This window comes from Bubalus kerabau, chromosome 8 (assembly GCF_029407905.1).
Source record: "Bubalus kerabau isolate K-KA32 ecotype Philippines breed swamp buffalo chromosome 8, PCC_UOA_SB_1v2, whole genome shotgun sequence".
NCBI classification, from domain to species: Eukaryota; Metazoa; Chordata; class Mammalia; order Artiodactyla; family Bovidae; genus Bubalus; species Bubalus kerabau.
In genome coordinates this window covers 8,704,222-8,720,117 of record NC_073631.1, presented here as the reverse complement: position 1 = coordinate 8,720,117, position 15,896 = coordinate 8,704,222, and the positions used below count along the sequence as shown (strand labels likewise).

At 38.9% G+C, this 15,896-nt stretch overlaps 1 protein-coding gene across 1 annotated transcript in view; it reads left to right on the top strand.

Moving 5' to 3' along the window:
- SPMIP7 (sperm microtubule inner protein 7) overlaps positions 1-15,896 on the top strand; it is a 63,221-nt gene that overhangs the window by 34,761 nt on the left and 12,564 nt on the right. The window contains exons 5-6 of the mRNA XM_055589669.1: positions 754-821; positions 15,275-15,316. Coding sequence (XP_055445644.1) covers positions 754-821; positions 15,275-15,316 — 110 coding nt within the window. The remainder of the gene's footprint in view (positions 1-753; positions 822-15,274; positions 15,317-15,896) is intronic.

The window sequence follows — 15,896 nt, the reverse complement described above, 5'->3', positions numbered from 1 at the left end:
AACTATATATTGAAATACAGTTCTAAACATGGACTCCTAAGAGGTTCATGAGCTACAGGTTAAGAAGTCTAGATTATCTTGAAACACTTCAGCTTTTACAGTGAAAAAAATGATAATAAGAGGAGAAAATAAAGCATTAGTATAAAATCTCAGCATGTGATTTGCACACAGAAATTAAAACCAATTAAAGGACCAAAAATATGTCTGGATTCCTAAGTATTAATATTTTTAAGGCTCTCTCAACTCCTTTAAAATATTTTATACCTTGTGAGAGCTGGTCTTTTATTACATATTCTTTGGTGTTGAACTATACTTGTGTCCAAAGTCCTTCACAGCAGGATGAGATTCAGAGCTCAGGCTCAGGGTGGGAGAGACTATCCTGAGGCTGAGGAGCCAAGAAAGCACCCTCTTGAGATGAGAACTCAAGTCAGACCTTTAACAAGGGCTTCAGTCCAGAGGACGTGGCTAATGAGGCAGAGTCCAGCTCCTGAAAACAGAGTTGACGCTGAGGGCCTGAGGGCGAAGCAGAGAGCAGGAGCGGTTCCGGAGCAGCCCTCTGAGTAGGTGACGATGCTCCAGCTGTGCCTCCACTAGGTACCCTGGGCCCGCGCCTGTGATAGGAGGGACTGAGCTTGTGTACTAGGAATTACGGTACTTGAAACTTACATACCAGAAATCGCAGCAATTGAAATTTAAATACTAGAAATTACAGTCACTTTGTTAAATACTTGTCATTCATTTTGATGATTTTAGATGGTTGGTGGACTCTGGGACAGATTTCAAACAAGATCTTTCTCGGCCCCAGTCAAGCCAATTAATTTGTAAGTTTTATCTCCTAATGTTCTCATCACTGTCACATATTTATCTTTAATCATCGGATGCTTTAGCCCACGGGTGAGGAGCACATCCTCTGGAGAGTATCCCAGAGGCCCTCACACTTCGTCCTTGTGGCTGGAGAGAGAACCCAAATCCCAGTGCGTGTTCCAGCTTTCTCTGGTTTTCCCTTAACCCTTCTTAAAGTGTAGACTATCAAATATACCACAACCACTTAAAAATAAGGAGTGTTTTTATATCATTTGATATGAAGATTTATAGTGTTGTAAAATACCTGGGCTTCAAGGGATTATAAATTATTTTCCATCAACTTTTGTATCTTATAGTTATTTTGTGTTCTGTTAACACTAAAAGCAATGACTTTATTACTAACCGTTCCACAAATATAATTTTATGCATTTAGTCTAAAAATACTTGGTATTTCTGTCTTTGAAAATGTCACTGTTTTGGTTTTTTTTTTCTTCTAATTTTAACTCACAATCCAGCCATCACCTGTTTTTATTTTTTTTATTTAATTTTAAATATTTCCTATATAAAAATGTAAAATAGAAATATGATATAACCTGTGTATCTACTTCCCAGCTTTAGAAACAAACCATTACTAATACCCAGAAGCCCCTATGTACTTCTCTCCAAGAAGATGTGCCTTCCTCAGGGATCACAGTATTCTGGACTTGATGTTTCATATATTCCTGCACCCTTAAAACATATATGTCATTCCTAACTAAGATACGAAATTGTGTTCCATATGTGGAGACTCAGTATAAGTGATATCAGACGTACAGTCATACAGCTTAACATTTTTGTTCCTCGTTGTGTTTGTGAGACCCACATATGCTGGCTTCTCTAGGTATTCACTTTCTCTGACACACAGTCTTCCAGTGAATGGATATACTGCCATTTAGTCGTCCATTCTCGTAATTTAATTTTTTGTCTGATTTCTCTTGCAGTTGGAAACAATGTCCCTGCATCTTTATAAAGTATAAAGATATTTCTGGGCTTTATATATGCATCCTTACATCTATAATTGCTGCATCTAGAGATGTGAACTCCTTTATGTTCTTAACATTGCAGCATTATTCTCCAAATGAGTTTTGCCAGTGGACCAACCATCAATAATGCTTGAGTTCCCACTGCTGCATTCTGTGGCCTGCATTTGGAATTTCCAAATTTTAAACATCTAACTTTAAAAGTATAAAATTGTGCTTCAATATAATTTTAATATTCACTGTTACTAATATTTTTTTGTAAGTTGTGACTTACTTGCATGCTCATGTGTATACATTACCTTGTCATATATTTTGCATCTGGGTTATTTGTCTTTTACTTTTTGATTGTAGAAAGTTTTATGTCTGTTATTCTGGATAAAAATCCTTTATTGGTAATATGCATCAAGATATCTCCTTCTAGTCTGTGACTTTTCTATTTTGTGGTGCCCTTTGCTGAACTGAAGTTTTGAATTTTAATATGACTAAAGTCATCAATATTTCCCTCAGTATATTGTTATTTTCTGTGGAATTTTAAATAGATCTTTCCCTGTCCAGAAGTAATAAGGATATTATCCTTCTTTACTTTTTTCCTAAAACAATTAAAATTTTGCTGTTCACATTTATTTCTTTAAACCTTTTGAAATTGATTTTTACTTATGGCCTGAGCAAGGAACCTATTTCTCACCAGGAGTAGGCAGGTGTCCTGGCCCAGTTTAGTGAGTAGACTGCTGAGTAGTGGCCTGTTGGTTGCAGCCCATTAGTGGAGAGTCACAACCAGAATTTTTGTGAAAATTAAGTAGAATAGAAAATATAAGAATAAATCACATGGAACCTTAAAGAGATAGTTTTATTTTGCAACAAATACTGTGGCCAGTTATGAAGAATAGTGTGAGACAGATAATGTATAAGAAAAATACATGTGCCCACAGTGAGATTATCGCATCTTTTGTTCCCTGGAATTTCATCACCTCAGTGGAAGGGTGTTAACCTTGTACATTTAACTTTATATTTACCTAATCCACAATTCGTTGTAAAGCAAAGTATGGGAGATTTTAGCCTTAGCAAAATCAGTAAGTTATTGAAAAATTTAAGTTAGGGAAAAATAATATCAAAGTGATATTTTTCAAATATTTTAACAATTTTATCACTTCAATAGAGCCAACATAGCAGGATTTTTTATTATTATAAGAAAAAAGGCTAATGAAGTGGAAACATGCAAAATCATAATCAGGTTTAAATGCTGAATCTGAAGTTGCAAACAATGACAATGTTGAAAAAAATAATTGAGTCTCATCAACAAACAGATTTTATTGAGCCATATTCTAAAAATAATCTGTTAAGTTCTAATAACGATTATTTAAAAGATGGTTTTAACATGTGTAAAGCACCCCAATAAAAATAATAGATTCTCATGTATAAATTGAATGGTAATAATGTAAATAATGCAGAGTACATCATGAGAAATGCTGGGCCGGAAGAAGCATAAGCTAGAATCAAGATTGCCGGGAGAAATATCAATAACCTCAGATACGCAGATGACACCACCCTTATGGCAGAAAGTGAAGAGGAACTAAAGAGCCTCTTGATGAACATGAAAGAGGAGAGTGAAAAAGTTGGCTTAAAGCTCAACATTCAGAAAACTAAGATCATAGCATCTGGTCCCATCACTTCATGGGAAATAGATGGGGAAACGGTGGCAGCCTTTATTTTCGGGGGTGCTCCAAAATCACTGCAGGTGGTGACTGCAGCCATGAAATTAAAAGACACATACTCCTTGGAAGGAAAGTTATGACCAACGTAGACAGCATATTAAAAAGCAGGGACATCACTTTGCCAACAAAGGTCCATCTAGTCAAGGCTATGGTTTTTCCAGTAGTCATGTATGGATGTGAGAGTTGGACTATAAGGAAAGCTGAGTGCTGAAGAATTGATGCTTTTGAACTGTGGTGTTGGAGAAGACTCTTCAGAGTCCCTTGGACCGCAAGGAGATCCAACCAGCCCATTCTGAAGGAGATCAGCCCTGGGACTTCTTTGGAAGGAATGACGCTAAAGCTGAAACTCCAGTACTTTGGCCACCTCATGCGAAGAGTTGACTCATTGGAAAAGACTCTGATGCTGGGAGGGATTTGGGGTGGGAGGAGAAGGGGACGACAAAGGATGAGATGGCTGGATGGCATCACTGACTCGATGGGCGTGAGTCTCAGTGAACTCCGGGAGTTGGTGATGGACAGGGAGGCCTGGCATGCTGCAATTCATGGGGTCGAAAAGAGTCAGACACGACTGAGCGACTGAACTGAACTGAATGTAAATAAAAGACTGAAACATTCAAAATTTAAGATCGTTTAAACATAGCAAGCTGAAATAGTTGATAATCTCACTCAAACATCTTTTAAGAGAATAAAGATATAAATTATGGGTACTAACTCTTAATGTTATGTGAGAGCTAATGAAAAAACCTTTTTTTGCAGGAATTTGCTAGAGTTTCAGTTGTTGGGACTAGGTGCTTTCACTGCCGTGGGCCCAGGTTTGATCCCTGATAGGGGAACTAAAATCTCACAAGCCATGTGACATGGCCAAAAAAGGAAAAGAAAAGAAAAAAGTTTATAAACATTTTTTTTTATTTACATGTCATGTAGTGAAACAGCAAATAGCTCACCCAGTTTCTATGGATCCATTGCATTTACTGTTTTAATGATGAATCATTTAATGAACTAAAAGCCATATATCTTACCAGTTCTGTCATGTCTCAGAACTCCTGAGGGTTCCTTCCACTCACCCTGGAACCTTTATCTAGCAAATGCTGCTCTCGTGAGCAACAAAAATCTATATGTGAATGCCCATAACAGCTCTATTCATATCTTCAAAATCTGGAAACAACCAAGATTGCTTTCAAGAGGTGAATGGAAAACATCTAGTAGATGAAGATACTAGAGTAGAGCCAGTAATACTATTCAGGAATGAAAGAGAATAAGCACAGCACACAGCTCACAAGTCAATTTTCAATGCATTTTGTTCAGTGGAAGCAGCCAGACCCAAAAGCCTCATACTGCACTATTCCATTTATATGACATTCTAGAAAAGGCAAAACTACCAGGGTGGAAGTGGGTTGGTGGCTGCCAGGAATTGGAGGAGAGGGAAAGAGCTGCAGACAAAGAGCCTGTAAACTAACATTAGGGAGATGGGACAGCATGGTTCTGTGGTGCTGGCCACAGGACACTCTGTCATACCCACAGAACTGTATACCACAGAGAGCAAGCTTTACTGAACACAAAGAAAGACGTAGATTGATAGATACCATGACAGTGGGAAAATCTAGATTGGGATGCAGATGGTGACAAGTGAATCTGTGTTACAGACAAATGACATAACTACATTTAAGTGGATGGAGAAAATCAGGAGTGGTCTTAAATTTGAACCTTCATAATCTTGGAAACAGTGTTTGGACCAAAGACTGTAAGATTCAAGACAAAAAGAACTGTATATAAGTGCTATCTATACTCTATTTGGTAAATGTGTTTCTCACCAGAAATGGATTGGCAGTTTTAAAACTTCTTACATGTATGCTAGGTTTGAACAAAAAAGTAGGCCTTTGGTAGATGGCTAGAGTCAGGTTTCATACTGTCAGAGAGAAAAGGTTAAGATGAACCCTGTGGTTCTGTTTAGATCTGGGGACATTCCAGGAAGCTTACGTTGACAGGCACACCCTCCTTTTGTTGTGCTTCAGATACTGTGATTTTGCTTTTGATTTTGTGGGTTTGTTCTTTTTTTGTTTCATTTTTTTTACAAATTGAAGACTTGTGGGAACCCGGCATCTAGTGAGTCTTTTGGTGCCATTTTTCCAACAGCATTTGCTCACTTTGCATCTCTGTGACACATTTTTGTAATTCTCACAATATTCCAAAAATTTTCATTATTATATTTGTAATGGTGATCTGTGATCAGTGATCTCTGTTAATAGTGGGTCACGGTCTTCATAGACCGGGACCTGGGGTCTGGAGTCGATGAGAAGGACGCAGGGGACCCAAGTCTCGAGTGAAACAAGAGTACTTTATTTGCAGAAATTAATGCTTATATATCTTCATACAAGGCAGCTTTAGGCAGTAAAAAACAGAGCCAAGCAAATAACAATCTTCAAGGGGCCAGAAAGCATTCCATATCCTGAGTAAGAGGGGCATAACTGAATAGATTACTTTCAAGTAAAAGGTCACTGAAGGGAGTCATGGAAAGAAATCCAAGCAGGTGCTCTTTCTCATGATCTCAGTCTTGAGAGCTGCATGCAGCTCTACTCGCTCCTGTTTTCCAGGAACTGATAAGGAACAGAGAGTCCTTGAGAAATGGCACACAAAGAAGAAAATGACATATTGGATCCCTTAAAGTTGAACATCCCCTGACAATTCCCCCTTTTTTATTTTTTCATAATTGGGGGTGACTGTAGATACTTTTGTGAAAAAGGCCCTGACCAGTTGAGTTTGTTTAGTTTGAACAATTTTAGTTGAAAGGCATCGGTATACTACAAATATAATCACCAGGACAATTATCAGCATTATAGTTCCAGATCCAATACTGTGTGTAATTCTTTGAAACCATCCTCGAGGGTCCAGCCCAGATAATTGATACGTTAGCTGTTCAGCTAAGGTTTCCAAATTGTTGGAAGAGGGTAGACTCTTAGAGAAGGTTTCAAAGATTCCCTTTTGCAACAATTGTACTTTTAAGGAAGCATTATTATGTATATCTTGCAAATGAAATCTGATTTGTTCCCAATTGTAAGCACTATGGTTGAACCGAACAGGAGAGATACAAAATTAAGTAGAATTCCAATCACATTTTAATAACACTTGATTTTGTAAATCTATTAATTGATCTCCAACCCTTTGGATGGCTGTTTCTAATTCCTGAATTTTATCCTGAACTTCTTCATCTGTCTGAGCCTGAGTGGCCCATATAGTATGAGCATCTTTAGTCCAATTTTGAATAAAGTTTTGTGTTTGAATTGAAGTTTGGAAAGCAGTGCCTGCAACAGCAGCAGTGGTGCAGATGGCTGTTAACCCAAAATGCCAAGAAGCAACCATCCAACGAATCGCTTAGGTCAGCGGAGCAATTTAGTGAGTAACCGGGAGGCAAGTCCTGCCATGGGACTCTCTTCCTAGGGTCGTTGGAGATCTACTGGCAGCCACAGACTACGTCGAGATTGAAGAATCAAAAGGGATTTGTTTTTTAGAGAAATAGAGGAATTAAGACAAGCATACAATTTGCAATCTATACAAGTCACAGAATTTAAAGTCTTATTAAATTGTAAGTTCCCTATGGCTATAACAAAAGGAAGGGGAACACAAGCTTGTATAAAATATGAATGATTATAACGGAAGGAATGGTTACTATGACTATGACTGGTCCCTGTGAAATATCCAGTCCAAGTTCCAAGTTTTCCAGTACTCACAGCAAGTTTCCAAATGTCTCATTGTTCAGGCCCAATCCATTTATTGAGGACGATTTGAGGGCGAGGAGTCTGCCATTCCACCATCAAGCCAGCCAAGGAGTCCTTTGTCATGGAAGTGTTCCATTGAACTGTTGGTAGCCTTCCATGCTACTTGAGTAACATAATCACACATAGTACTATTAATATCATCTGAGCAGTTAGATAACCACATACCATGGGGTCCCCAATCAACAATGGTGTAATTGGCCACAAACATTAATTTTCCTGATTTAGCTTGACCATCTATCCCAATAAACAGGAGTATATTTAAGATGCTTATAAGTAAACCCCTTACATTCCCACTTTTGTGCTTTTCCTAGAGTTTTGGTAGTATTGACATGGTTCTCATAAAAAGACAGGGCAGCAAACAGTCCAAGCAATGTGTGGAAGTTCTTTTTTGGAGGCAGGACAAAAGCCCACCTTTGTCAACTAACATTAATACATAATTCTGCTGGGCCCATGCATAAAGGAAGGATTTCATAGCCTGCCAAGTCACTTCAGTCATGTCCAACCCTGTGCGACCCCATAGACGGCAGCCCACCAGGCTCCCCCGTCCCTGGGATTCTCCAGGCAAGAACACTGGAGTGGGTTGCCATTTCCTTCTCCAGTGCATGAAAGTGAAAAGTGAAAGTCAAGTCGCTCAGTCGTGTCTGACTCTTTGCGACCCCATGGACTGCAGCCTACCAGGCTCCTCCATCCATGGGATTTTCCAGGCAAAAGTACTGGAGTGGGGTGCCATTGCCTTCTCCAATTCATAGCCTAGAGAAATGTTAATTAGTCTTCCTTCTTCCTCAGGATTAGAGGGCCCCTCTAAGCTCCAAGGAGGAGGCATATGTACTGAGTCATTAGAGGATACGACCAGTCCTATATCTGTCCATTCTACAACCTGCAATAAAGGGAGGTTAGGTATATAAGCCCAATAGGTGTGATTAATCAAGTCAGCCTGAGTGGGGGAAGCAAAAACAAGCAAAGCAAGCATAGCAACAAAAATACTTTCAGGATTCTGAGGCATTCCCTGTTGAGAAACCAGATTTTCAGCTTGATTAGTAAGGGTTTTTTATCTGTCCCCAAGTAGGGAGATCATAAGGTGGATGACGTCGAGTGTGGCCTTTCTTGGAAATTTTTAAAGCTGCCATGGCTTGTACTGGAATCTCCTCCTCCTGGGGATTTCTTCTCTATCTTGAATGCCAGTGGCTCCCCTGGGGTGGATCTTCTGAAGAGGGAGCCAGCTGATTTCGTTGGATCCATCCGAAGAAATACAAGCATACCCCTTCCCCTGTAATATTAATTTTCCAGATTTCCATTGTTTAGTCAACCCGTCTTGATACCAAATGGGCAGAGGAAGGGAGGTGTCCTTCAATGCCTCAAAATGTTTTTCTACTTTTGTCAAAATATCTCCTTGTGGTAGGTTTAAAAAATTTAAAACAAGTAAAGCTGTATTAAAAATAGTTATAGGATTAAAAAATACATTGCATTGGAATCTAGTAAAGTCTGCTCTGGATAAGGAAGATAGACGTGTTCCTGTGTATTCCCCCTTTTTTAATTTATTTGTAGTTTCAGTGTGTGATGTGCTTGTTCAACTATGCCCTGTGCTTGTGGATTATAAGGAATGCCTGTAGTATGTTTAATAGAAAATGATTGTAAAAATTGTTTGAATTGCCTAGAAATACAGGCAGGGCCATTGTCTGTTTTTATAGAACTAGGTGTTCCCATTATGCAAAGTAAGCTAACAGGTAGGTTATAACATGTCATGTAGCTTCACCTCAGAGAGGTGTGGCCCATATAAAAGAAGAATTTGTATCGATTGAGACATGTAAGAAGGAAGAGGGAGAAAGTTTAGGGCAGTGAGTTTCATCCATTTGCCATAGTTCATTGGGTTGTAATCCTCAAGGATTGATGCCTTGTGCAATAGGTCGAAGATGTAGGGGCCTACAAGTAGAGCGATCGTTAATGATTTCTTTAGCATGTCAGTATGGAATTTTCCAAATTTGATGTAATGAGCCAGCATTATTGTGTAATAGAGCATGTTGCTCTTCAGGAGTAGCAAAAGAGACAAGTTTATCAGCTTGTTCATTGCCATGAGCCATAGGGCCAGGAAGACAAGAATGTGCTCGAATATGGGTAATAGAAATGGGGGAAGTGTGGTTCCTAATAATAGATTATAGTTCAAGGAAAAGTTGTTGGATAATAGATTGATTCGAATTTATGGTAGAAGTTTCTATATTTCTTAATACAAAAACTGAATATAAGGAGTCAGAAACTATATTAATAGGATAAGAATGTAGGTGAATAACCTGAATGAGAGCATATAATTGTTGAGCAGAGTGAAATTTAGTATAAAAGACTTTATATTCTTTGAGAGACCAGAATGAGGCTTTGGCGTTTTTAGTCCCATCTATATAGAAAACATCACCTTGAGGTATAGGTTGTGATGTGACAAGGCGAGAGATAAATTCAGTATTTTTGAAGAAATTCCAGTGTTTGTTAGAAGGATAATGAAATGAAATTTCTCCAAAATATTCCAGAAAGGCTATTTGGAAATCAGTAGAAGTTTATAATGCATTCTCAAATTAAGATTTATTAATAGGTACTACAGTTTTATGAGGATCGGAGCCAATTAGAGTCTTAGCTCTGTTTCTTCCATTGATAATGATTACAGTGATCAAATCAAGATTGGGTGTAAGTGACCTTGTCCCTCTAAAATGGGTATAGATCCATTCTATCCGGTATTATTGTTGGGTAAGAAGTCCTGTGGGAGAATGGAGAGAGGGGAGTATAAATAACTCTAGAAGTAAATCAAGTCTAATACGAGTAAGAAACTGCTTTTGCAATTTATTTTGTACTAAACAGAGTTCCTCTCCTGCCTCTTGTAAAAGTGAACGAGGGCTATTTAAATCAGGATCTCCTTTTAAAGTGTTAAATAAATTAGTTGATAATTTGCAATGCCTAAAGAGTGTCTAATCCAATATTTATCGCCTAAAAGTTTTTAAAAATCATTCAAGGTGATAATTTATCAATACAAATCTGTGTTAGTTGGGGAGTAATATGTTGTCTATTAACAACAAATCTTAAGTAATAGTAAGGTGTAGATGTTTGAATCTTTTCAGGGGCAATGATTAATCCAGAAGCTTTAAAGCATTGTTGAGCTATGTCAAACACCTGCTGAGTTTATAAAATAGATGGAGCTGAAAACAATATATCATCCATATAATGAATAACAAGAAAGTCAGGAAATTGTTTTCTCACAGGTTCAAGGACTTTGGCTACATAATATTGACACATGGTGGGAGAATTCATCATTTCTTGAGACAACACAGTCCATTGATACCGTTTATGAGGCCTGATATGATTAGGATAAGGAAGAGAGAAAGCAAATCTCGCTCAGTCTAGAGGGTGTAAAGGTATAGTAAAAAAGCAGTCTTGTAAATCTATAATAATAATATGCCAGTTTTGAGGAATAGTGGTAGGTGATGGAATTCCTGATTGCAATGCACCCATAGGTTTCATAGATGTATTAACTTTTCGAAGATCTGTTAAGAGATGCCATTTGCCAGATTTCTTTTTTTTTACAAAAATGGGAGAATTCCAAGGGGAACAAGATTCTTCAATATGTTTTAATTTCAATTGTGTATCTGTAAGTTCCTTAGCAGCTTCTAATTTCTCTTTTACAAGGGGCCACTGCTCTGTCCAAATAGGCTCATAATTTTTCCAAGTTATTTTAATAATTGTATTGTTTATTAAATGAGCAGTGGCCCCTAGGAAAAATGTGGATTATATATTTGAGTTTGCCATTGCATAAGTAAATCTCTTCCTATTGAGAGGTGCATCTATCACATAAGGTCATAATGTTGCAGGCTGGCCTTCTGATCCCTCACATGGATATATTTGGACATTTTGATAAACCTCTTGTACTTTGGTTTGAGAAACTCCTGCAATTTGGCAAGAAATTCTCTGTATAGGCCAAGATTTGAGCCATAAATGTTTGGAAATAATAGTAATATCGGATCCAATGTCAAGAAGACCAGAAAATATTTTGCCATTAATTTTGATATTTATATTTGATCATGCATATTCAGATACTATTGATGTCCATAAGGATTGCTTTTGATCTGTACTACCAAATCTACCTGTCCGTATACCATTAGAGGAGTTAATAGAAATGTAAGGTAAAAGAAGTAATTGGGCAATTTTGTCCCCCTTTTTGAATTGCCATAGTATCTGAGATGACATGATAATTTGAATTTCTCCCTTATATTCTGAATCAATTATTCCAGGGTGAACAGTAATTCCCTTAAAAGTCAGACTAGATCGGCCAAGTATAAGACCAAAGGTTTGTGGGGGTAGGGGTCCGTAAGGTCCGGTAGGTATTCTAGAGGGGACTGCTTGAGGAAAAAGGATAAAATCATTTAGAGCTGGTATATCGACTGCCGGATGTTGAGGGTTTGAGGGAAAAGATGGAGTTTGCCCCTGGTTTTTGTTGATGGGGACCCAGGGAGTCCCCATCTTTGAGTTTCCTGAAATAGGATTTCCCTCAACATCATATTTAGATTGACATTCTTTAGTCCAATGTACCCCCTTACGACAGCGAGGGCAGACTTCTGGCGGTTTTTTAACAGTTTTAACTTTTTCTGTGCGTTTTTTAGGGCAGTCCTTTTTTAAATGGTTCTTATCCCCACAAACAAAACATCCTTCATTCCCCTTTTTAAAGGCAGCAGCCATTGCTTCAGCTAACATTTGCATTTTCTGAGTTTCTGATCCTAAGTTGCGACAAGCCTTCAAATAATCAATATTCCTGGACTCACGAATCAGAGTGATGGCTCTCTGACACTTCTGATTCGTATTCTCATATGCAAGCAGTTTTTCTAACTGCACTCTGACTTCCTCTCCGATAACACTACAGGAGATAGCAACTCCCAGTCTAGCTAAAAAATCAGCATAGGCTTCATTAGGCCCTTGTAATATCTTTGTGTAGCTACCTTTAGGTTCCCCTTGAGGAGTAATTCGATCCCAAGCTTCAAGGGCAACTTCTTTCAATTGCTCATGCAACAAAGGAGGGCATTGTATCTGAGCTTCCACTGAATCAAATTGCCTCATACCAGTTAACATTTCAAAAGTAATTTGGTTTTGGGGAGTGCCAGCTCTAGCATTAGAATTGGCACGATCTTGGACCACATCATGAAACCACATTATCCATTGAAGATATTCTCCTGGTTTAAGAAGAGCTTTTATCAAAATTCACCAATCATAAGGAATAAAATTTCCAATAGAAGATGCCATAGCGTTTAGAAAAAGGTGAATGAGGGCCATACATAGTTGCAGCCTTTTTCATTTGTTGCATGTGAGAAAAATCAATGCCTTCATATTGAGGTATTAGTTGTCCTTGAGCATTAACATTTCTTAACACAGGAAGGGCAAAAAGATCATTGGCCTCAGAGACTCGAGATTGCAAAGCCAGTAAATCAGAAGGCCTTCGTCATGAAGGAGAAGGGGTGGACCGTCCGTTTTCATAAATACGAGTGCGTGTTAGGGGTTTATCATTGTCATCAAAAAAAATATTGTTGGCTTTAGTGTCAAAGAGAGCATCAGAAGAATCATTATCAGATTCATTTTGTCCTCGAATCCAGGAGACCTTCGGTTTCGTGCCCATTACAAGAGGAGGAGGAGTGCATGGGACAGTTGGAGCAGGGATGGTGGGAAAGTTCTGAAACATTTTATGTTGCTCTAACTGGGCCTTTTGTAAAGTCTCATCATCTAATTCATATTCATATAATGAGCATTCTGCTTGTTGACGAATATCAGGGGGGCCAGAGTTGCCTTGAAATGGCAAGATCACGGCTTTAATGAGGACCCATAAGGGCCAGAAATCTATTGGAATATTTTTTCCCCGTCTTGTGGCTCATTCAACATTCTCTTTAGCCCAGTTACAAATTTCTAAATCGAAACTGCCTTCATCAGGGAACCAGGGATTATATTCAACCACTCTTTGGAGACAAGCCTCCATCCGTTGACATGAAACCAAAAGTCCCTGAACCTTAAATAAATGCTGAAGTAAAGTAGAAAAGTGGTGGGGCTTTCCACCCATTTGTCCTATAACCCTGCACTTACTGACCTCCGTAGGTCCTAATAGTCACTCCATCCGCTTACCAAGGGCGTTCACCACGTCCGTTTGGGTGCCAATTGTCACGCTCTTCGTAGACCGGGACCTGGGGACTGGAGTCGATGAGAAGGACGCAGGGGACCCAAGTCTCGAGTGAAACAAGCGTACTTTATTTGCAGAAACGCATGCTTATATATCTTCATACAAGGCAGCTTTAGGCAGTAAAAAAAAATTTGAGCAAAAACAGAGCCAAGAAAATAACAATCTTCAAAGGGCCAGAAAGCATTCCGTATCCTGAGTAAGAGGGGCATAACTGAATAGATTACCTTTAAGTAAAAGGTCACTGAAGGGAGTCACTGAAAGGAATCCAAACAGGTGCTCTTTCTCCTGATCTCAGTCCTGAGAACTGCGTGCAGCTCTGCTCGCTCCTGTTTTCCAGAAACTGATAAGGAATAGAGAGTCCTTGAGAAACGGCACACAAAGGAAGAAAATGACATATTGGATCCCTTAAAGTTGAACATCCCCTGACAGTCATGCAACAATTTTACAACTTGCTAAAGGCTTAGAGTATGGTAAACATTTTTTAGCAGTTAAGTATTTTAATATTAAGATATTGACTTTAGGCATAATACCATTGTACACTTAATAGACTACAGTATAGTATAAACATAATTGTTATAGGCACTGGGGAATCAAAATATTGGTGTGACTCACTTTACTGGTGGTATTCATTCACTTTTATTGTCGTGATCTATTACCAAGCTCTTAATATCTCTGTTGTATCCCTTTATTTTAATACATGTATATGTGTGTGTGCATGAATATATAAGTGTGTGTGTGTGTGTGTGTGTATATATATATATATTCAGAAATATATGTAGACATGTAGGTACACAGGCTTCCCTGGTGGATCAGACAGTAAAGAATATGCCTGCAATGCAGGAGACATGAGTTTGATCCTTGGGTGGGGAATATTCCCTGGGGAAGGGAATGGCTTCCCACTCCAGTATTCTTGCCTAGAGAATTCCATGGACAGAGGAGTTAGGGCAGGCTACAGTTCATGGGGTCACAAAGAGTTGGACATGACTAAATAGCTAGCACTCTCACTTCCTTTTCAGGCACACACGGGTTCATATACACTCATACATACATTTGAAGCATATCCAGCTCCAAAATGTTGGTTTAAAATGCCCTTCTCCAATAGAAGACATTGTAAGATCCTTGGAGAAATGGCTAATTCTGGGGTTGGAGCAGGGAAAGTACAAAATAAACCCTAAGCTCCCTGAAGTGCCCTAGGTAACTGTAGTCTTGTCTGAGACACCGAACTTCTTTGGGCCACGGAGGCTTTCTCTCCACCATGGAGGGTTACACCCAAGGCTCAGTCAACTCAAATGTCTGCCTTCTTTGTGTCTCTTTACAATCCCATGGATTGTAGCCTGCCAGGCTCCTCTGTCCCTGGAATTCTCCAGGCAAGAATCCTGGAGTGGGTTCTTCCCAACCCAGGGATCGAAGCCAGGCCTCCTGCATTGCAGGCTGATTGTTTACTATCTGAGTCACCAGAGAAGCCCCTAAGAAAACTAGAGGTCAACTTTGCCAATGTAATCATTGAGGATGAAAACAGCAAACAAAAACTAGGAGAAGAGGCTTTGGAACTAAATCATAGGAGTCAGCAAGGATTTACTCATCCTTGGCTGTTCTGTGTTTGCTTTTCATCACGTAAAGCTACATTTTCAAGTCTCTTCTGTTGTTTAAAATTACAAACTTCTGGAAGCACATTCTTTTGAGATATATCTGAAGACTTAGTAAGAGAAGTACTCTGACAACCTAATTTTTCTTAACGTCAGTAACTCAGTCGCCCATATTTTCTTTTTTTCTAAGTGTGAGTCCAAGTTCCAGAAGCAAATACATCCCTCTCTATACGTAAGTAACATTTCTTAATGTTTTAAAAATTACTAGATTTACATCTGTATTGTAGTTACTTACAGCTCAGTCACGTTTGTAACCCACTCTTTAAAACAACATACACTTTCTAGCAGATTTGTAATGTTTTCCTAGCATGGTGCCCGTCGACAGTTTCATCAAAAATGTGTTAAAGATTTTGATAAAAGAAATAAAGCGTTAGCATTTTTTTCAGTTTTCCCAAATTGGTTATTTTATGAAGTAAAATACCTTGGATACTGCTCATATTAGGTGTTGTCAACCAGAAAGACTTTTACAGTTGACGTGGAAGCTGTAATGGGGCTCACATGCTGAAGGGCAGGAAATGCGACCTCTCGCTTTTCTAAATTTAAATCTGACTTCCCGTGGGTGGCAGAGAAGTGCGTCACCCTCCACTCGGGTCTTCTGTGCTTTATACTGGAGAAACACCTTGTGTTTTAGAAGTCTTGGGGTGTTGGCACAGCCCGGCACAGACTGGGGCTGATAACAGCAGACGTTTATTTCCTGCAGTTCTGCAGTCTTGACAGCGGGGATGGCCCAGGAACGGCCCTGGTCATACGTT